Raw genomic sequence first — 24,247 nt, 5'->3', positions numbered from 1 at the left:
GCTCTGGTGGCCTAATGGTTAGAGCATCTGCTGCAGATGTGGGAGATCACAGGTTTGAACCCCCTGCCAAGTCATACAAAGACTTATAACAATGGTACTAACAGCTGCCTCGCTTGGCGCAGGGTGGGACATCATGCTACATGTCTGTGGCATGATGCCCCAGTGCTCGACATCACTATAAACTGCCACAATGCTTACATCATAGCGACATGACTTAAAAATTGTTAAAGCTACGTTAAAAATCCAAATCACAAACATACACTCACAGCATGGTCAGAACCATCACTGGACAGTGGCATTCGTTGGATAGTGGCATTCATTGGACAGTGGCATTCATCACTGAGATCAAATCTTAGTAACTTGGTAAACTCATATGGGACAAACAAACTTAACTTCTGCTGCATTATCCCAGAGGGTAGACTTAACCAAAGGGCATACTTTTCCAAGTATCTACTGACAGTGGAACACATTCTTGTCATCATCTATCAATTACACCCTGTGTAACTATGACCATTTTATGGCATGTATTTATAAAATAAATTAAATTGTTGATCCAAAAGTTTAAGGATTTTACATTTTTTAACCTTATATTTTATTTTATATGCATTTTACAAACATCCGTGACTTTTGTCTTGTACTGCCTAATTTATAGCATTTAATTCAAAGGTTTTATTTTCCTCAAGTTGTTTTATGTGCAAATCTTCAGTCACGCTTTTATAAATTTACTTTTAATTGGCACCCTATATTCTCTCTTGTGCTGATAGATGTGTGTGTGTGTGTGTGTGTGTGTGTGTGTGTGTGTGTGTGTGTGTGTGTGTGTGTGTGTGTGTGTGTGTGTGTGTGTGTGTGTGTGTGTGTGTGTGTGTGTGTGCGTGTGTGTGAAAGATATGACATATATAATAAAACAGATTTCATAAAATAAACTTTAGTTTTATTTAATTCTTGACAACTGATGTAGCACCCTTTTATTAAACTCACATAACAGTAGTCCCTTAACACTGGCACAATGTAGAGTATATTCCATACAGACAATATAAATGTATAGCATGTTAATAATTACAGAATACAATTTGGCAGTAAACTAAAGATAATTTGAAATAGTATAAATGTACAGTATGTTAATAAGTATACAATACAGAATGGTGGTAAACCAAGGATAATGTGCAATATCATGCTTAAAGAATTTTCTTGTCTACTTACAAGAAAGTTTAATTCAGGTCACATCTTAGCAGTACAGCAAATGCTCATTAGTAGAATGAAACCTCTCACCTTGAAATAAGAAAGACTAATACTTTTCTGCCATGTATTCCTAGTGTAATAGTACTACTGTGTATTCCTAGTGTAATAGTACAACTGTGTATTCCTAATGTAATAGTACTACTGTGTATTCCTAGTGTAACAGTACTACTGTGTATTCCTAGTGTAATAGTACTACTGTGTATTCCTAGTGTAACAGTACTTTGTATTGCTACTGTAATAGTACTACTGTGTTTCCTTGTGTAATAGTACTGCTGTGTTTCCTTGTGTAATAGTACTGCTGTGTATTCCTTGTGTAATAGTACTGCTGTGTGTTCCTACTATAATATTCCTACTGTGTATTACAGTTTAATAGCACTATTGCGTATTCCATGTGTAATGTTACTACTATGTATTCCTAGTGTAATAGTACTGCTGGAAAGACTTAACCAAAGACTGACTGTGAAGATGCCTGACAAGATGGTGGTGATTAACACCTGACAGAAGTGGCTGGTGTTACAATGAGGTCAATTAGTGTTAGGTGTGGTACTGAAGTCTAAACATTAGTTTTGTGGATGGAGGTTAGCAAAGGCATTTGCAAGACATGTTAATTACAAAGCCAGAAATCCATTCTTGGCAACAGGCTTTCATTAAGTGACAAGGCATCATTATGCATGCATGACAGTTGAATGGCAATGTCAGGTGGCAGCTTACGCTCATCTTTACCTTTAAACTTCAAGATCTGTTGCTTATTACAGTGAACTCATGGAGACCATTTTACACTTTAATGGTCTGGACACTTACCTGTACTTACATTTACTACTAACACTCATAGAGCTTAAATCCCTTGAATATATAGTGATGAACCAAGATTTTCATATAACTTTTAGGCCTGATGCAACAGTGTACATCTGATTTTATCTTAGTACATATATAATGTACAACAAGCCTGATAGACTGAGTGTAGTAGATTCAAGTATCAGTTATCCTGAACCATCTTGGGACATATATCCAGTCCAGATAATCTGTATGTCTGGATGATTAAGTTTTGTCCAAATATAACGGTGTATCTTGATTCAATGGGTCGATAATCATATGTTTGATTGTATATGTATTGGTAATTAGGTAAATATACACAATTTGTACACACTGCAATATTTAAAAGCAGAACAAGCGGAAACAATAAAAATATTATTTAAGATATATTAATACTTCATGCCTATTTAGGGATCAGCTTGAATAATCCATGATGATGATAATACAGGCATCACTGACAGTCTTTTGATTTATGGTCTTGTGAAATACTGATCTGTGATAACACATTCTGGATCACCAGCTTTAAAAATTCATTTTGCAGTGTATTATATATATATATGAATCACTCATGGTACTGATGATAATGGAAGGATGGGAACCAATGAAAAAATGGGTGAACATAAAACAGAGTATACTTATGTTTGGCAATATTTAAGTTAAACTTGAACTAAGAAGAATTTTACCTATGCTCAAAAAGAGGTTTCTTAACAGACAAATGTCAGACTGAAACCACTCTGATTACCTATATTCTCATATGGACCAAGCCAAGATGTGATTACCCATATTACACATGGATCAAGTAAACATCTGATTACCTATATTTTCACATGGATCAGGTCAAGATGTGATTACCCATATTACACATGGATCAAGTAAGGATCTGATTACCTATATTTTCACATGGATCAGGTCAAGATGTGATTACCCATATTACACATGGATCAAGTAAGGATCTGATTACCTATATTTTCACATGGATCAGGTCAAGATGTGATTACCCATATTACACATGGATCAAGTAAGGATCTGATTACCTATATTTTCACATGGATCAGGTCTAGATGTGATTACCTATATTCTCACATGCATCAAGATCTGATTACCTATATTTTCACATGGATCAAGTAAAGATCTGATTACCTATATTTTCACATGGATCAGGTCAAGATGTGATTACCTATATTCTCACATGCATCAAGATGTGATTACCTATATTCTTACATGCATCAAGATGTGATTACCTATATTCTTACATGCATCAAAATGTGATTACCCATATAATCACTTGGATCAAGACAAGATTTGATCACCCATATTCTCATATGCATCAAGTCAAGATGTGATTACCCATATTCTTACACAGACCAAGTCAAAATGTGATTACCAATATTCTCATACGCATCAAGTCAAGATGTGATTACCCATATTGTTACATGGATCAAGTCAAGATATGATTGCACATATACATATGTTTGGCAATATTTAAGTTAAAACTTGAACTAAAAAGAGTTTTACTCATCCTCAAAAAGAGGTCTCTTGACAAATGTCAGCCTGAAACCACTATGATTACACTGTAATCTCACATGCATCAAGATGTGATTACCCATATAATCACATGGATCAAGTCAAGATTTGATCACCTATATTCTCCCATGCATCAAGAATGTGATTACCCATATAATCACATGGATCAAGTCAAGATTTAATCACCCATATTCTCACATGGATCAAGTCAAAATGTGATTACCTATATTCTCACATGCATCAAGATGTGATTACTCATATTCTTACATGGATCAAGTCAAGATGTGAGTACCTATATTCTCACATGGATCAAGTCATGATTACCCATATTCTCACATGGATCAAGTCAAGATCTGATTACTCACATTCTTACATAGATCAAGTCAATATGTTGTCAAAAGGCAAAAATAAAAACAGCTCTCACATGTCACAATTTGTGATTACTAAGTATGATATAATCAATGACTTGATATAGGCAATTAACATTCTTAGAAAAGGGTAGTAACTTGTGTGATATAACATTTAAATATGTATTCCAGTTATCTTTGTTTTTATTTTCAGTGAGCTAAATTAGGTTCACATTTATTTGTGATTCAACATTCTTCATTTCCAACAGACAAGTTTCATCAGTTCATTTTGTTTCCCATTTATTTAATGGCAGATAACCCATTGTTAACCTCATTTTGGACATAACTGATTAGGTCTTTTTAACAGGAGTTAACCTCATTTTGGACTTTATTAGGTCTTTTTACCAGGAGTTAACCTCATTTTGGACATAGTTGATTAGGTCTTTTTACCAGGAGTTAACCTCATTTTGGACTTTATTAGGTCTTTTAACCAGGAGTTAGCCTCATTTTGGACATAGCTGATTAGGTCTTTTTACCAGGAGTTAACCTCATTTTGGACATAGTTGATTAGGTCTTTTTAACAGGAGTTAACCTCATTTTGGACATAGCTGATTAGGTCTTTTTACCAGGAGTTAACCTCATTTTGGACATAGTTGATTAGGTCTTTTTACCAAGAGTTAACCTCGTTTCAGACATAACTGATAAGGTCTTTTTACCAGGAGTTAACCTCATTTTGGACATAGTTGATTAGGTCTTTTTACCAGGAGTTAAAGTGATTAGGTCTTTTTACCAGGAGTTAAAGTGATTAGGTCTTTTTACCAGGAGTTAACCTCATTTTGGACAGTTGATTAGGTCTTTTTACCAGGAGTTAACCTCATTTTGGACACAGCTGATTAAGTCTTTTTACCTGGAGTTAACCTCATTTCGGACATAGCTGATTAGGTCTTTTTACCAGGAGTTAACCTCATTTTGGACATAGCTGATTAGGTCATTTTACCAGGAGTTAACCTCATTTTGGACATAGCTGATTAGGTTTTTTACCAGGAGTACCATTTCAATGTTGGCTCAATGACACCTATTTATGGCAATCTTCACCACATTTAGAACTGTAGTCTAGACACTGTTTCAATTATTTCATAATGAAAATATGGATTACCTTTCAGGTTTTCCAAGGAAGGATAACGTGAACAGATGTATATTATTTCAGTAACATGTTCTGTTGTCCAAGACACTCCTTACGTTATGAAACAATATTGGTATTAGAACTAACTTCAATCAGCAATTTGCACACATTATTATAATTTGGATCATATTGGTATATAAGTCTGTAGTGAGGACTTGTTGGGCTTTAAATGATTATGTCAATATTTAACTCAAAGCTAATAAAAGCATAGTAAAGTATGGCTTGTGGTATAGCAAGAATGTTTTGTAAGATCATCATAGAAGTATTTTTTCTTGGCAAGAAAACACTCAAACATTATAATAACAATGTTCATTCTTTGCATGAAAATATTATAACATAATAAAAATGTATTTCTGGCAAGAAAACATTGTGACATCATAAAATTGATTTTTTTTGGCAAGAAAACACTTAGACTTCATAAAAGTGTTCCTTTTGGCAAGAAAACACTTAAACTTCATAAAAGTGTTCTTTCTGGCAAGAAAACATTGTAACATCAAAAAAGTGTTCTTTCTGGCAAGAAAACACTGCAACATTATAAGTGTTCTTTCTGGCAAGAAAACATTGTAACATCAAAAAAAGTGTTCTTTCTGGCAAGAAAACACTGTAACATTATAAAAGTGTTCTTTCTGGCAATAAAACATTTAAACATCATAAAAGTCTTCCTTCAGGCAAGAAAAACTAACATCATAAAAGTGTTCTTTCTGGCAAGAAAACACTGAAACATCATCAAAAAAGTGTTTTTTCTTTCTGGCAAGAACAATGAAACATCATCATCAGTGTTCTTTCTTGGTAAGAAAACACTGAAACATCATCAAAAAAAGTGTTCTTTCTTTCTGACAATAACAATGAAACTTCATCATCAGTGTTCTTTCTTGGCAAGAAAACACTGAAACATCATCAACAAAGTGTTCTTTCTTTCTGGCAAGAACAATGAAACATCATCATCCGTGTTCTTTCTTGGCAAGAAAACAAACGTCATCATAAAGATGTTCTTTCTTGGCAAACAAGGATGTTATGCAACACAGTTTACCTAGACCACCTTCTGTAGAGCAAATACACTGACAATCAATGTGATTGTTTTCTAGAAAAAATATTCAGAAAAATTGAAAATTTTCATTAAAGCACAAATTATCTAAACTAAATGAAAGGAATTATTTTTAAAGTCTCTTTACATTTAGGTTACAGAAGGTGCTCTACTTATTCTTCAAGAGTACAGGGAAATATGGCAATATTTTACTATGAATTATAATCTACAAATTAGAGAGTGGGGTGGGCTGAGAGTGCCATGAAATTGTATATTCAGAAATCCCCAATTCTTGCTAATTACATTTAAAAAACGTGTGCATTTTATAAGTAAAAACTTTACGGGAACGCATGCTTCTTTTTTTTTAAATTTCCATAAATAAGTCTTGGAAATTATGTCTGTTATTAAGTAGAATACACCAAAAGTCTTTTAAAAATACACACAACATGGAAGAATTCTTGTGAAGAAGATTTCAGACTTGGCAACAATTAACGGTGCTTGTCTGGGGGGCCATTAAAATAATTCTGCTTAAATTTGCTCACACTGGGAATATTACCTTACTTAGAAAACAATCAAAATACAATTGATATGGAAATTTATTTTTATTGTTCTGGCTGCAGAGTCGCAACCCTATTAAAAGAAGCAACATTATTTTCCTTCATCAGTATGAATACACAAACCTGATAGTCTTCAGTGGATGGAGAATTCCCAAGGTAAATAATTCTGGTTTTAAATTAAGCTCGTATGTGAGGTTGATGAGACGCTGATGAATGTAAATCTGTCCTAGCTTTCAACAATCAAATTAATACACATATATGGTTTCTCATAAAGCTCACCTACCTCATACATTTATCTCACACAGCTTGCCTACTTCATACATTTATCTCAAAAAGCTCACCTACTTCATACATTTATCTCACACAGCTTGCCTACTTCATACATTTATCTCACACAGCTTGCCTACTTCATACATTTATTTCCAACCATTACTGGCAAGGGAGATACTACAAGATATACATTTGTGTGGTGTAACCAACAAAGTTTAAACAACTAATGACTTGCTGAACTTGTTTACATAATTCAGCTGCCTTCTTGTCAGATGCCTACTTGTCAGTAAATACCTATGTGTCAGCTGCCTACTTGTCAGTAAATACCAACTTGTCAGATGCCTTTTTCAGTAAATACCAACTTGTCAGCTGCCTACTTGTTAGTAAATGCCAACTTGTCAGCTGCCTACTTTTCTGTAAATGTCTACAGTCAGCTGCATACTTGTCAGTAAATGCCTACTGTCAGATGCATAACTGTCAGTAAATTCCCACTAGTCAGTAAATGCCTACTTGTCAGTAAATGCCTACTTGTCAGTAAATGCCTTCCTGTCAACTGCCTACTGTCAGTAAATGCATAACAACCTGATAATACTCCTTCCATAGCTAATACAAACCTTTTATACAACATACCATGATTAACTGTGACATGTTATCTCTCTTAGCCTGGCTACCAGGTGTTGCTGATCTAACAAGATCATGTTATTGATGTATATAATGATGGTGTTCCTGATGTATGTAATGATGGTGTTCCTGATGTAAGGTATGATGGTGTTCCTGATGTATGTAATGATGGCGTTCCTGATGTAAGGTATGATGGTGTTCCTGATGTACATTATAATGGTGTTGCTGATGTATGGTATGATGGTATTCCTGATGTACATAATGATGGTGTTCCTGATGTAAGGTATGATGGTGTTCCTGATGTACATTACAATGGTGTTGCTGATGTAAGGTATGATGGTATTCCTGATGTACATAATGATGGTGTTCCTGATGTAAGTTCTTATGGTGTTCCTGATGTAAGTTATGATGGTGTTGCTGATGTAAGGTATGATGGTGTTGCTGATGTAAGGTATCATGGTGTTCCTGATGTACATAATGATAGTGTTCCTGATACAAGTTATTATGGTGTTCCTGATGTAAGTTATCATTGTGTTCCTGATGTGAGTTATGATGGTGTTGCTGATGTAAGGTATGATGGTGTTGCTGATGTAAGGTATGATGGTGTTGCTGATGTAAGGTATGATGGTGTTCCTGATGTAAGGCATGATGGTGTTCCTGATGTATGTAATGATGGTGCTGCTGATTAAGTTAAGATGGTGTTGCTGATGTAAGGTATGATGGTGTTCTTGATGTAATTTATGATGGTGTTCCTGATGTATGTAATGATGGTGTTACTGATGTAAAGTAAGATGGTATTGCTGATGTAAGTTAAGATGGTATTGCTGCTGTAAGTTAAGATGGTGTTGCTGATGTAAGTTCAGATGGTGTTGCTGATGTAAGTTAAGATGGTGTTGCTGATGTATGTAATGATGGTGTTCCTTATGTAAGGTAAGATGGTATTGCTGATGTAAGTTAAGATGGTGTTGCTGATATAAGTTAAGATGGTGTTGCTGATGTAAGTTAAGATGGTGTTGCTGATGTAAGTTAAGATGGTGCTGCTGATGTAAGTTAGGATGGTGTTGCTGATATAAGTTATGGTGTTGCTGATGTAAGTTAAGATGGTGTTCCTGATGTAAGTTATTATGGTGTTCCTGATGTAAGGTATGATTGTGTTCCTGATGTATGTAATGATGGTGTTCCTGATGTAATTTATGATGGTGTTCCTGATGTAAGTTAAGATGGTGTTCCTGATGTAAGGTATGATGGTATTGCTGATGTAAGGTATGATGGTGTTCCTGATGTTAGGTATGATGGTGTTCCTGATGTAATTTATGATGGTGTTCCTGATGTATGTAATGATGGTGTTGCTGATGTAAGGTATGATGGTGTTACTGATGTACATAATGATGGTGTTCCTGATCTAAGTTAAGATGGTGTTGCTGATGTAAATTAAGATTTTGTTGCTGATGTAATTTATGATGGTGTTCCTGATGTACATAATGATGGTGTTCCTGATGTAAGTTAAGATGGTGTTGCTGATGTAAGTTAAGATGGTGTTGCTGATGTAAGGTATGATGGTGTTGCTGATGTAAGTTAAGATGGTGTTGCTGATGTAAGGTATGAATGTGTTGCTGATGTAAGTTAAGATGGTGTTGCTGATGTACATAATGATGGTGTTCCTGATGTATGTAATGATGGTGTTCCTGATGTAAGTTTTAATTGTGTTGCCGATGTACATAATGATGGTGTTCCTGATGTACATAATGATGATGTTCCTGATGTAAGTTATAATTGTGTTGCTGATGTACATAATGATGGTGTTCCTGATGTAAGTTAAGATGGTGTTCCTGATGTAAGGTAAGATGGCATTGCTGATGTAAGGTATGATGGTGTTCCTGATGTAAGGTAAGATGGTGTTGCTGATGTAAGGTATGATGGTGTTCCTGATGTAAGGTAAGATGGTGTTGCTGATGTAAGGTATGATGGTGTAGCTGATGTAAGGTATGATGGTTTTGCTGATGTAAGGTATGATGGTGTAGCTGATGTAAGGTATAATGGTGTTGCTGATGTAAGGTATGATGGTGTCGCTGATGTAAGGTATGATGGTGTTGCTGATGTAAGGTATGATAGTCATGTTGTTCAGATTCACATGTGCAAGTGTAAATCTACTTAATGGAATTTTTTTTGTGGAAAAATACTAGTCAATGAAATTGTTTCATATTCACATGCATGGTTGGTTGTAATGATGTGACAGAAATTATGCAGTTTTTAGGTTGATGGATGTTTATTTAGTCTATAGGATTTGCTTGAAAAAAGACACCTTCCAATTTAGGTTGATGGATGCTTAGTCTATAGGATTTGTCTGAAAAAAGACACCTTCCAATTTAAATATCTGAATAACCCAGGCAACTAAGATACACCTCTACATTGTTGGTATTCCCATGTAAATACCAGCATAACCCAGACAACTGAGAAAAACCTCTGCATTGTTGGTATTTCAATATAAACACCTGCATAACCCAGACAACTAAGACACATCTCTGCATTGTTGGTATTTCAATAAAAATACCTGCATAACCCAGACAAATGAGAAAAACCTCTGCATTGTTGGTGAATGCTAATTAGTAGATTCATGGACAAGACATATCTCCATTTTTCTTCTTTTTAGTACCGAAAAAGACCAAATCTGTCTTCCCAAATTGAAAAGTAGCTTACTTCTGGTACCTAAAAAGACCAAATCTGTCTTCCCAAATTGAAAAGTAGCTTACTTCTGGTACCTAAAAAGACCAAATCTGTCATCCCAAATTGAAAAGTAGCTTACTTCTGGTACTGAAAAAGACCAAATCTGTCATCCCAAATTGAAAAGTAGCTTACTTCTGGTACCGAAAAAGACCAAATCTGTCATCTCAAATTGAAAAGTAGCTTACTTATGGTACCGAAAAAGACCAAATCTGTCTTCCCAAATTGAAAAGTAGCTTACTTCTGGTACCTAAAAAGATCAAATCTGTCTTCCCAAATTGAAAAGTAGCTTACTTCTGGTACCGAAAAAGACCAAATCTGTCATCCCAAATTGAAAAGTAGCTTACTTATGGTACTGAAAAAGACCAAATCTGTCATCCCAAATTGAAAGGTAGCTTACTTCTGGTACCAAAAAAGACCAAATCTGTCATCCCAAATTGATAAGTAGCTTACTTCTGGTACCTAAAAAGACCAAATCTGTCTTCCCAAATTGAAAAGTAGCTTACTTCTGGTACCGAAAAAGACCAAATCTGTCTTCCCAAATTGAAAAGTAGCTTACTTCTGGTACCGAAAAAGACCAAATCTGTCATCCCAAACTGAAAAGTAGCTTACTTCTGGTACCGAAAAAGACCAAATCTGTCATCCCAAACTGAAAAGTAGCTTACTTCTGGTACCGAAAAAGACCAAATCTGTCATCCCAAATTGAAAAGTAGCTTACTTCTGGTACCGAAAAAGACCAAATCTGTCATCCCAAATTGAAAAGTAGCTTACTTCTGGTACCGAAAAAGACCAAATCTGTCTTCCCAAATTGAAAAGTAGCTTACTTCTGGTACCGAAAAAGACCAAATCTGTCATCCCAATCTGTTGCGGCATCTCTGCTGAGAAACAAAGTTAAAACTGAATAGCATGTGTCTTTATGGCTCCATAACAAAGGCGTCTTGTCCCATCTTGCCCAGGAAGTCAAGCTAGGAGTGGGAGGATGGCTGTGTGGATTTATTGTCTTTTTCATGAAACAAAGACAATTATGGTTTGTCAATAATTTCATTCAAACATCCCTCACTATCAAAAGGGTTCTGTATTACATCTATGCCAATAATTTCATTCAAACATCCCTCACTATCAAAAAGGTTCTGTATTACATCTGCTTTGATCATGTTATTAGGATAAAGTGACATCATTTTGTTTTACTTGTCTGTAATATCATAAAACTAGGACCACAAAATAATTTATAAATTACAATGCTTTAAATATTTTTTGATGCTATATATAGTTTGATTTACAATAAAACTGTGGCTACTTGCACGGAGTCTGATTAATTTTTATAGTGGAATGTTTCCTATGAAGACATATATTTATGTAAAATAAGATGGGTAGCAATAAACTGAAACATTAAAAATCTGCAAAATAATAAATGAGTTCCTCATACAAAATGTCCTACCACTAATGTTTGTATGATACAGCAGTGAAATCTGCATGGGGAACTGTCCCTACAGAAAAAAACGAACATTGCTTAAACAGGAAATTTATGTCATGGTGACCTACTTTGATTAAGAGGTTCTTGTATTCAGTAAGATGATTTTGCAAACATATTTGACGGACTCAACATATAACAATGCCCAAGAATGAGGGTGAATAAAATGCTTAGTGTGCAGACTGGGGCATGAAAAAGAGGTCAGACTGGCCTAATTGTGGTAGGGTAGTTATGTATTCCCAAGACACAACTGTAAACCAGCTGCATGCCTGTAGCCCAATGAATGTCCTTGACTAAAGAAAAAATGGAGAGCAAGAGTTCCCCAGTCAGCTAAAAATGGGACTTACCTTCAAAATAATTCATCCATCAAGGTCTTTTGAAAATATAAGTAAATGAAAATACTGTATCCAAAGCATAAAGCAAATTTTCTGAAAATGATTTTGATTCCAAGAGGTCAAGTGGGCATACCAAAGAATAAATTGTCTTAACTTTCCAATCGTTTATGCCCAGTATAACGAACTCCATAAAGAGGTTTAGGAAATATTAGTAAATTACAAGGGTTCCCTCAATCCCTGATGCTCCAATGACCAACAAGGATTTCCAGGAATCTAATATATGACCATTTCTTCTTTTTAACTTCTGAGTATTGATGCCATCTCTGGTATCCATGATAAATTCCATCTTATCCATGATAAATTCCATCTTATCCATGATAAATTCCATCTTAAGAAATTTGTTAACAAAAATATCATCATTAGTAACTTTTAAAGTGTGTTAATTCTTTCCACTGTTATTCACCTTAAACCTGATATCATGAACAGAAAATCATTCAACCTTTCTCAGACAATGTCAAGATAAACCCATGTGCTAAATTTGGTTAAACCTATTAATTAAAATTGTTTGGGAAAAAGAAATATTTAATGGAATTATTCAAAGTGTTCATCAGATATATCCTCAAACTTGATTTAGCATTTTTCTGTGTTAGACATGGTTACAAACAGTGCATCTAAAAGGATGATTCATGACACTGACCTTAAAATGAATGTTAGAGCGTTGCCAATCAACTTGTTAACTGGATGCAACTAACACAAAGTCTGGTCAAAAGTCACTGAAATGTGGACGTGGTGATCAGATCCACACCCTTTTCACTCAGAACCAATTAAATAATTGCTAAGTGAAAACTCGATGTCAATGCCATCACTCATGTGCAGAAAAAGTGACAGGATTTTCAAAATGGCCCACAATGATGCCATGCTGGCATTCAGAACCAGCTAGCCATATAATGTCATATCTAATAACATTTTAGTAATTAAAATAAAAACATGCCAGTAAGACTATCCATGCAGGACAAAGAGCCATATAAAGACTTTCAAAATGGCCACCATGGCAGCCATTTTAGAAGTATGATAACATTTTTTAAATATTTAAAAAAAATTATATATTGCAAGAAGGTAAGAGGATTTTTCTCTAAAATGTTGGTATGGCCATCCATTTCACATAAGCAGCTCTTACACAATTTTTCAAAGTTTGGGAGATTACCCTGGCAACAAATTTCTTGAGGACCAACAGCATACAGTGAAAAAGTTTTAGTTAAAACCTCATGTCAATCTGACCAAAGAACAAGGGGAACAGCAATAACAAGATTTTCAGTAGACCACCATTAAATAGCACCAATTTAATTTAGAACCAAGAAGACATCACAAGAAGTCTTGTAGTGAAAACCTCATCCTGATAAGGTGATCCACATAGGAGTGATTTTTCAGGATGGTAACTACGATGACCATATTGGTTGAGACTGGGGCACTATTTTTATTTAGGAATAACTGGAAAGCATAGGAAATCTAATTTTAATAAAAACCCATTTCAATATGACCATCCATTATGGACATAATGCTAAGAATTTCTATACAGCCACCAATGAAGACATATTAAGATGTCAGTTCAAGGTCAAATTACACATTATATGTAGTAGTCTTGGTGAAAACCCTACAGTGATATGACAATCTATCAATGAAGATTAGTATTAGTATGATTTTGTCAATATGGCCACCACTACAGCCATACCAGAACCATGTTCATTTCTGACCAAGTCAACATGATGAGAAAGAAGTCTTCTTCTGACAACAGCATACAGGGGATGCTAAGTTTATGCCAATTTGATTTACATCCTTTCATTTTAATGCCATTTATAATGAAGAAATAACATTCAATTTGTGCCACTGTGCTCTTTTTATGCAGTGACTTGTGCACATCTCAAAGTATGTGCATGCACACACATCTCACAGCTCACCAAGCACAACTACTTTCAATTTATGCCATAATCTCAGGAATGCATCTATGATGTAAATGAAGCATAACCTGTCCTGACCAGACCATCTATGATGTACATCAAGCATAACTTGTCCTGACCAGACCATCTATGACGTACATCAAGCATAACCTGTCCTGACCAGACCATCTATGATGTAAATCAAGTATAACCTGTCCTGACCAGACCATCTATGATGTACATCAAGCATAACCTGTCCTGACCAGACCATCTATGACGTACATCAAGCATAACCTGTCTTGACCAGACCATCTATGACGTAAATCAAGCATAACCTGTCCTGACCAGACCATCTATGACGTACATCAAGCATAACTTGTCCTGACCAGACCATCTATGACGTACATCAAGCATAACCTGTCCTGACCAGACCATCTATGATGTAAATCAAGCATAACTTGTCCTGACCAGACCATCTATGACGTACATCAAGCATAACCTGTCCTGACCAGACCATCTATGATGTAAATCAAGCATAACCTGTCCTGACCAGACCATCTATGACGTACATCAAGCATAACCTGTCCTGACCAGACCATCTATGACATACATCAAGCATAACCTGTCCTGACCAGACCATCTATGACGTACATCAAGCATAACCTGTCCTGACCAGACCATCTATGACGTACATCAAGCATAACCTGTCCTGACCAGACCATCTATGATGTACATCAAGCATAACCTGTCCTGACCAGACCATCTATGACGTACATCAAGCATAACCTGTCCTGACCAGACCATCTATGATGTACATCAAGCATAACCTGTCCTGACCAGACCATCTATGACGTACATCAAGCATAACCTGTCCTGACCAGACCATCTATGACGTACATCAAGCATAACCTGTCCTGACCAGACCATCTATGATGTAAATCAAGCATAACCTGTCCTGACCAGACCATCTATGATGTAAATCAAGCATAACCTGTTCTGACCAGACCATCTATGATGTAAATCAAGTATAACCTGTCCTGATCAGACCATCTATCCAAGAGGTACATAAAAGGACTTTCAACATGTCCACATAGTAGCCATTACCAGAGATCAACCCTTATGTTCATATGATATTCCGATCAGAAGAAGTTATGATAGCAAGATTTTGTGGTGGCCATATTAGTTGTCTGAGCTGTTTTTAATTTAGAACCAACTAGGTCTTGGATTGAATGAGTGTGTACAGTTTCATGGCAATGTAATTCAGAAAAGTAGCAAAAACAAACTTCTGCTAACAGACTGATAACAGACAACAAGCCATATCAAATGCTCTTCTAGTCTATAACCAAAGCGAAAAGAAATTCAAACAAAATCTTATGCAAATTTTTTTATGACCATGACCTTGACCTAAAGTAAAAGGAATTGGCATGTTGTAAAATAAATTGCATTAGCTTCAAAATGATTCAAGCCAAGTATGAAGAGAATCCATCAAATGGCTTAGAATATGCATGACAAATTTAACCCTAAAAATCGAAACCGTTGACAACATCAACAAAGTCAACACCAGAAAAGTAACTGCAATGTCACACTTCGAATAACATGGGCTCAACAATGACAAGTTATTCTTATAAGTATTTCTCAAGGATATGTAATAAACAAACCATGCTTTGTGCACAGGGAGTCCTGATGAATTCTGACAAAATCTTAGGACTGCCACTGATTTAATATAAACACCCACCTCAAAAATATTTCCTTCCAAAATCTTTGTTTTTTGTGCTATTGTGAGGGCTTCCTGTACATGTTCCACTGCTGCCTTGGAATAAGTCTGAAAATAGAAGGTATACCCAGAATGAATTATACTCATTTGTAATAAATTGCTAATTTATCATATGTACTCTCTTGTAAGTCAAACTGCAAACAACAAAGATCCTGATCTGCCGTAGTATAATACACCTGCAGATCAGGGTATATGTTGTTTGTTCTACTGATTACTCATAACAAACTGCACAGACCCAGAACTGCCAGTACAATATGCACTGGCAAATCTAGATCTGTCCAGTTTGCAGTTGGAATCAAATTATAAGGATGTACATATGGTAAATAAGTTTAACAATGTCAATGTCTAGTTGTAACAGCCTTGGTGATCAAAATATTTAAGTTATTAGACTGACTTCATAAACATCATTTAAAATGAGCACAAATGAAAGATTCTATTTGTCAGATGATGGAAAGAACTGATTTTTATCCACCACCACCACCAACTAACCACCACCACCACCCAATCCTTTTTTGACCCAGTATGCCACTAGTACAAAATCATCAATAAACATGGGTAAATTACTGGAATAAGAATGATGAATAAAAAGTTCAAATTCTTGCATGCACATAATTTTGACAATATATGGAATTATATATTAGGATAATTAGCAGTAATTAGAATGGTCGGTGGTTCTTTCCGGGGTTTTCCCGGGTTCTTCCTCCACCATTAATACTGGCCGCCATGTATAGCCTATCGTGTGCTGAAAAATGGCGTTAAGCCCCAAAACAACAACAACAACAGTAATTAGAATGAACAAGAAGAGGCACAAGTGGCCCTCTGTTAAACTGCATATTTACATATACAGAAGAGAGTTGCACGCATAACATCGATTCTTCATAGTGGGGGAAAGTGAGGAACAATAAGCTAAATTTAACCAAGGAATTGAGAAACAGAAAACATTTTACATCTTAAAAACTAAATAAATGTTTTAAATCATATAAGCTAAGTACAGTATCAAAGAAATAAGACATCAAAATGTATGGTAGAACTAGTACTCAGAAGTTGCAATGTCTTTGTCAAATCTAACCGTTTCCACATTTCATCCACTAAATAAGATTAAAAGGCACACTCCCAAATCTTCTCTGGGATTCAGTTCTAAATTAATGGCCCCAAGTAGTGAAAACTTTTCTTAGAGAGTTTTCTTTACCTGTGTTTGGAATGGAAAGATCGTTAGCTGAAATTTATCTTGTGTTGGGAATGCTGCAATGTAAGTCAAGTCCAACTGCAATCTGCATAAACCAGCATTGTTAGAAAATAATGTGCCCAAAGATGTGAGTCTATGCAGATTATTAGGAGAAATCAGGAGAACAAACAAGAACACAATGTACCAGCAGATCTGGGTCTACGCAATGCTATCAGGAGAGCAAATAACATAGATGCTGATCTGTTGGAACTAAATGCAAGGGTTTATTAGGGACTATCATGTTTGCAGCTGAATTCAACTGCTAAGCAAGTGTAGTCCAATAAATCAACCCCATAATCTGCATTGGTACTAATGGACAATTTGTTGGTCTGATGTCACTTGTTTTTTAAAATGTGCAATTTACCAGTGTTTGGTAATAGCCATATCTAGCGCGAAATTTGAAATGGCCACAGGACAGAGGGTTGTGTTATTCCACATGGATTTACAAGTCATCAAACATAAGATTTGATCCATTCACATTATGTACATATCACCAAAAGAACCCTTCAATCAACAGTATAACGGTAAGTGTTTAAAATGTAAACCAATATGCATAGACAAACTGTCTGCAAATAACTGCAACTTTTACTGAATTGTCGATATCAGTCCCTAAACCTTCAGTCAATATCATTACAGGTGTGGGACTGATTTATAAGCCTAATACAGTAGTTACCCAGAAATACATAGAGAGGGCCATATTGTTTGAAACTTTGTTCATACATTTAGCCATTAAAATATTTGTGTTAACCTTTTAATACCATTCATTGCATTTCGGATGTTTTCAACATTAACTAGAAAGAATCGGCATACTCTTGTTTGTAAGTGCAATAATGTATAAATATTTTTGTCAGAAGTGTTCCCCCAAATATAATCTAGCTTGCTAATACAAATTCAAACATAATGAAACTGTAGAGGCCAAAGAATACTGTACACAGCTGCTACATTGTCTAATAATGTCTGTGTTATTTATCATCTTTCCTAGACTCTTTCTTTAATTTATAACAAAATAAGATCCCATTATAACCATCATCAAATTTATTGAGCCAAACTGTCGAGTGATACTTGGATCAGGATACAAGTGGGAAAATTTAGTTTGGCGAGTTCCTAATATTATGTAATCATAGAACTAAATAATAGGACTTGAATCAGTTTCTAGTAATCTTACTTCATTTAACATTTTTTTTATCATTACGTGTTAAGGGAATGCGTTAGTGTGTGCATTATTAGTGTTATATGTCCATAAATGTAATATTATTTGTGTATTTTCTGCTATTCCTCTTTGTTCTTTAAGTGATTATCACCTGTCCCACACATACTGCTCCCATATGTTAAGTATCGGACAAAGTGCAGGGGAATTCATGATAGATGTATAAGAGAAAAGTTCAAATGCATACAAATCCTACCCGTGTAAGTCATGGTCATGTGTCAACTCATTTCAATTGATCAATCGAACACTTATAAATATTATTATGTAAATAACCTAATTAAACTACTTTAACTTGGCCTCATTGTTCACATATGTGATCAGAGATAGCAACAGATCCAAGCAAAATGAGTACTTAGTGAATAAAAGACTTATTTTCACAGATACAGTTCCTTAGGAGGACATGAGTTCCAGATTGTAGTAAACTTACAATTCCCAAATTAGCAAGATTTCCTCATTGATCAGGTTGTGGACTGGACAGGTGCTGCATCTATTTAAAGAATTTTACAAGCAGCCCCAAAATATTGTAAAGGACATGATCCTTCAGATCTTGGGAAGCCAACCTGCCAGGAATGAGTCCCCCAAAGACGGTCTCTGCTTACAAATGAGCAGCCCTGAGCGGGTCTTTACTATGGATGAGTAAGATCTTCAAGTTGTCCAACACAACATCACACCGGATGTGCAGAAGTTTGGCAGATAAAGCCATTGATATATAAAGAACATGTTTTAATGCCTGCTTCCAACATGCATTGGAGTTTGGTCAGTTTTCTGTACTGAACAAAGCAGCATGAGATGCTATGGTAACAGCCAGGATTTCTGTACTGAACAAAGCAGCATGAGAAGCTATGATGACAGCCAGGATTTCTGTACTGAACAAAGCAGCATGAGAAGCTATGGTAACAGCAAGGATTTCTGTACTGAACAAAGCAGCATGAGAAGCTATGATGACAGCCAGGATTTCTGTACTGAACAAAGCAGCATGAGAAGCTATGATGACAGCCAGGATTTCTGTACTGAACAAAGCAGCATGAGAAGCTATGGTAACAGACAGGATTTCTGTTCAAGAGCATCAATCACTTTGGAAGGCAGGCCAAGGCTCTAGCAGAATCTATGAGATAATCATATCCAAATGGGGACAACCACTTTTTCTGTTCAAGAACTTTGATCATTTTGATTGGAAGGCAGGCCAAGGCTCTGGTAGAAATATCTATCTGAGGTGGTATAATAGGCCACTTTGGGGAATGTACCCGGTAGCTTGAAGCAGAGACTAGGGATGATCTGATACATCCATCCCTGCTGCATATCAATACAATTCATGATACACAGTATATAATCTGATACATCCATCCCGGCTGCATATCAATACAATTCATGATACACAGTATATAATTTGATACATCCATCCCAGCTGCATATCAATACAATTCATGATACACAGTACACAATATGATACATCCATCCCTGCTGCATATCAATACAATTCATGATACACAGTATATAATCTGATACATCCATCCCGGCTGCATATCAATACAATTCATGATACACAGTATACAATCTGATACATCCATCCCGGCTGCATATCAATACAATTCATGATACACACTACACAATATGATACATCCATCCCTGCTGCAAATCAATACAATTCATGATACACAGTATACAATCTGATACATCCATCCCGGCTGCATATCAATACAATTCATGATACACAGTATACAATCTGATACATCCATCCCTGCTGCATATCAATACAATTCATGATACACCATATACAATCTGATATATCCATTCCTGCTGCATATCAATACAATTCATAATACACAGTATACAATCTGATACATCCATCCCTGCTGCATATCAATACAATTCATGATATATAGTATACAATATGATACATCCATCCCTGCTGCATATCAATACAATTCATGATACACCATATACAATCTGATACATCCATCCCTGCTGCATATCAATTATTCAGAACAATATGAGCTGTCATTCTTACAGGGATTAAATAAAGGTTGCTGGAGTTTATTCTCGTTTTTGCGATGCGGTTGTTCATAGCAGTGTCGAAATGCATCTTTTGCCAAGACATCGCTGTCACTGGTGGTGTTTAGCAGGTGGTCACTCATAACAGAGCATGTATATAATAACATCGATTCGTGCATTACGATTATGGTCAGAAATGACAGGTGGTCACTCATAGCAGTTTTTACTGTATTGTGGTAGCTCATGTGCCTACAGAACAGTTTTGTACATTAACAGCTGCAGTGCTAGATTCACCCTCATTGCCTTGATTGACACATCACATGAGTCAAATGACAACTGGCTATTATACAAGCACTGACCAATCAAAAGGTTTTCAAAATCCAGTCATCTATTTGCAGATGTGATTAGTGTGCCACAAAGAAAATGGATGCTACTCCATTTGGCAACTACTAGTGTTGCATCATTTGCTCTAACCAATTTAGTCCCATTTTATTCATTTATTATTTTTTATGTGTCATTAGCAAATATCTTGACTTTCAAAAAGTTATACTTCATTGATTTAAATATTTTGTATTTCCTCTGATTAATTCAAAGGGTTTTTGGCAAAATTCAAGTTTCTGAACAAATTAAAGGACTTCTCAGGCTTTTTATAATATTATAATTTTTAATGTTATCCTTCAAATTCTAGGACTTTTATCAAAGACTTTATCATCTACATGCCAGATTACATACATGCTCCCAACCATTTTAACAGAAGCAGTGTGTGTTCTACAGGCCAGATTAGGTACATGCCTCCAGACATTTTAATGGCTGTGTATGATCTACAGGCCAGATTAGGTACATGCTCCCAGCCAATGAATGGCAGTGAATGATCTACAGGCCAGATTAGGTACATACTCCCAGACATTTTATTGACAGTGTATGATCTACAGGCCAGATAGGTACATGCCTCCAGCCATTTAATGGCAGTGTATTATCTACAGGTCAGATTAGGTACATGCTCCCAGCCCCTGAATGGCATTGAATGATCTACAGACCACATTAGGTACATACTCACAGACGTTTTAATGACAGTGTATGATCTACAGGCCAGATTAAGTACATGCCTCCAGCCTTTTAATGACAGTGTATTATCTACAGGTCATATTAGGTACATGCTCACAGACATTTTCATGGCAGTGTATTATCTACAGGTCAGATTAGGTACATGCTCCCAGCCCCTGAATGGCATTGAATGATCTACAGGTCAGATTGTGTACTTGTTCCCAGCCATCTAATGGCAGTGTATTATCTACAGGTCAGATTAGGTACATGCTCCCAGACATTTAATGGCAGTGTATTATCTACAGGTCATATTAGGTACATGCTCACAGACATTTTAATGGCAGTGTATGATCTACAGGTCAGATTAGGTACATGTTCCCAGCCATTTAATGGCCGTGTATTATCTACAGGTCAGATTAGGTACATGATCCCAGACATTTAATGGCAGTGTATTATCTACAGTCAGATTAGGTACATGCCTCAAGCAATTTAATGGTAGTGTATGATCTACAGGCCAGATTAGGTACATGCCTCCAGCCATTTAATGGCAGTGTATGATCTACAGGCCAGATTAGGTACATGCCTCCAGCCATTTAATGGCAGTGTATGATCTACAGGCCAGATTAGGTACATGCCTCCAGCCATTTAATGGCAGTGTATGATCTACAGGCCAGATTAGATACATGCTCTCAGCCATTTTAATGGCAGTGTATGATCTACAGGCCAGATTAGATACATGCTCTCAGACATTTTAATGCCACTGGCATACAAAAGGAAGAGTAGAAGCAGTCTAACTGCAAATCTTCATTACAAAGTTAGATCCAAAAAGTTCTGAACAACATTTATACTGTTTTATAAATCTTTCTTAATGGCTCAATCAGTACTTTCATGGGGATCAAGAAAATCAGTTCTGTGCAAAAGTTATGTCTCAAAGACGAGTTCTGCAATTTCACCTGAAGGTGTTAACTGAGCAAGCCCAAATTGCATCTTATTCATCGTAATATTGATTTTCCAAGAAATAATGTATTTTATTGCCTACAAAATTACTACCAAATTGTTAACTAAATTTGAGAGCAGGCTGCAAGAACAAATGGAAAATTTAATGAATTTGTGTCTGGCTCTTCCAGGCCACTAATGTCTCTAATAGATCAAAAGATGACAAGATATGTCTGATGGATATTGTTGAAAACATGATGAGTGCCCATACAATATTCTCGTGATACTTGTTAAAACATAATACACAAGGCGCAAATATATTTTTCAAAATATCCTGTCCCCACAACAGCATAACTTCTGTATAATGTTCATGGAAGACAAAAGAGAACCGCATTACAAAAGGAAAGTCTTATCCTGAGATATGAAGCTACAAAACCATTTCATAACAGTGCATAAAAACAACATGGAATCCATAACCATACTGTCATTATGGGCTGCATCAGAATGAAGAATTTTTACTGAAGGAGGTTTTGTGAGAAAATTTTACCATACCTTCTTTATGTTAAGCATTAGTATGCTGACATGTTTTATAATGAAGGCATCGATCACAATACCTTCTTAATGAGCATCAGTATAATTAGAGGTTTTATAATGTGGGAATCCATTACCATACCTTCTCAATGAGCATCAGTATGCTGACATGTTATAATGAGGGAATCCATTACCATACCTTCTTAATGTGCATCAGCATAAGAGGTTTTATAATGAGGGAATCCATTACCATACCTTCTCAATGAGCATCAGTATGCTGACATGTTATAATGAAGGAATCCATTACCATACCTTCTTAATGTGCATCAGCATAAGAGGTTTTATAATGAGGGAATCCATTACCATACCTTCTCAATGAGCATCAGTATGCTGACATGTTATAATGAGGGAATCCATTACCATACCTTCTTAATGTGCATCAGTATACTGACATGTTTTATAATGAGGGAATCCATTATCATACCTTCTTAATGAGAAGCTTCATTATATGGACAGGTTTTTATAGTGAATGCATCCATTACCATAACTTTTTATGAGGGTTTCAGTCTATTGAGGGGTTTTATGATGAGGGGCAGGTGTAAGTGGAAGGCAGAACAAACACTAGGGAGTGATTTATAATCAAATTAGTTTCCATTTAGGTGTGTCCACTACCACACGTCTGCATCATCATGGGTCATTTTTGGGGTTATTACAACTACTATGGATCCTACGAAGAAAAGCCTTCATTATGAAAGAAGGTTTCTACTGTGCTTCAGTATCCAATGCAGCATCTCCAATGAAGTTTCACTGGTTTGAAGATGGACAAGCATGTCAAAATATCTTGGCCACTGATTTTAGTACGTGAAGATGGACAACTAGTGAGTGTCCTCCTTCAGTAAATGAAGAAGACAGCTGATAAAAAAGTATGCAAGGCTTTTGTTACCACTGCCCAAATGTTTAACTCTAAGGCTTCCAGCTCTTTCTCTGGGAGGCAGGCACAGGTTCCTAAAGAAAACTTTGTGATGACCCAGCATCCAGAGTGGGAAATTAGAGGGGTCAAGCAAGAGTGTGAAACTTAAAGCTGCCTAGGAAACCCCTGGCCAACCTTTCAAAAAAAAAGCTCCTTAACATGGGTGAATGGGAAGCAAAGAGATCAACTGTGGAGACAGCACTGGAGATTTTCTTTTTGAAGAGGATGCCTTTTCCTCTCTGTTTAATTGCATGTGTGTTCAGCAAGGTCACAGACCTTGTCCAACCATGGAGAATAAAAAGGACAGCCATATGTCCTTACACAAATACAATGTCATGCAGGTGGGATGCTAATCCAAGGGGGCTTTCTAAAACACTGCTTTAAAGAAAGACTCTGAAAACAAGAACAAATCTTGTATAACCAAAAAACAATCTATATGAATTTGCATGGAAACTAGAAAAAATGCAAAATAAACACTAGTACTTCACCTGCCTAGTGAATCTCTATTTAATATGAATGAAAGCAACAA

At 35.9% G+C, this 24,247-nt stretch overlaps 1 protein-coding gene across 2 annotated transcripts in view; it reads right to left on the bottom strand.

Annotated features, from left to right (window-relative positions):
• Positions 1–24,247, bottom strand: part of LOC149779740 (G protein-coupled receptor kinase 3-like) — a 345,786-nt gene that overhangs the window by 175,549 nt on the left and 145,990 nt on the right. For both annotated transcript variants that reach the window (XM_089940600.1, XM_089940601.1), the window contains exon 5: positions 15,775–15,861. In XM_089940600.1, the coding sequence (XP_089796726.1) occupies positions 15,775–15,861 (87 nt within the window). The remainder of the gene's footprint in view (positions 1–15,774; positions 15,862–24,247) is intronic.

This window comes from Sinohyriopsis cumingii, chromosome 17, assembly GCF_028554795.1.
Source record: "Sinohyriopsis cumingii isolate HCF-2022 chromosome 17, ASM2855479v2, whole genome shotgun sequence".
Lineage (NCBI taxonomy): Eukaryota > Metazoa > Mollusca > Bivalvia > Unionida > Unionidae > Sinohyriopsis > Sinohyriopsis cumingii.
Note: the sequence above shows the minus strand (reverse complement) of the source record. Positions and strands in the feature narration are given on the sequence as shown.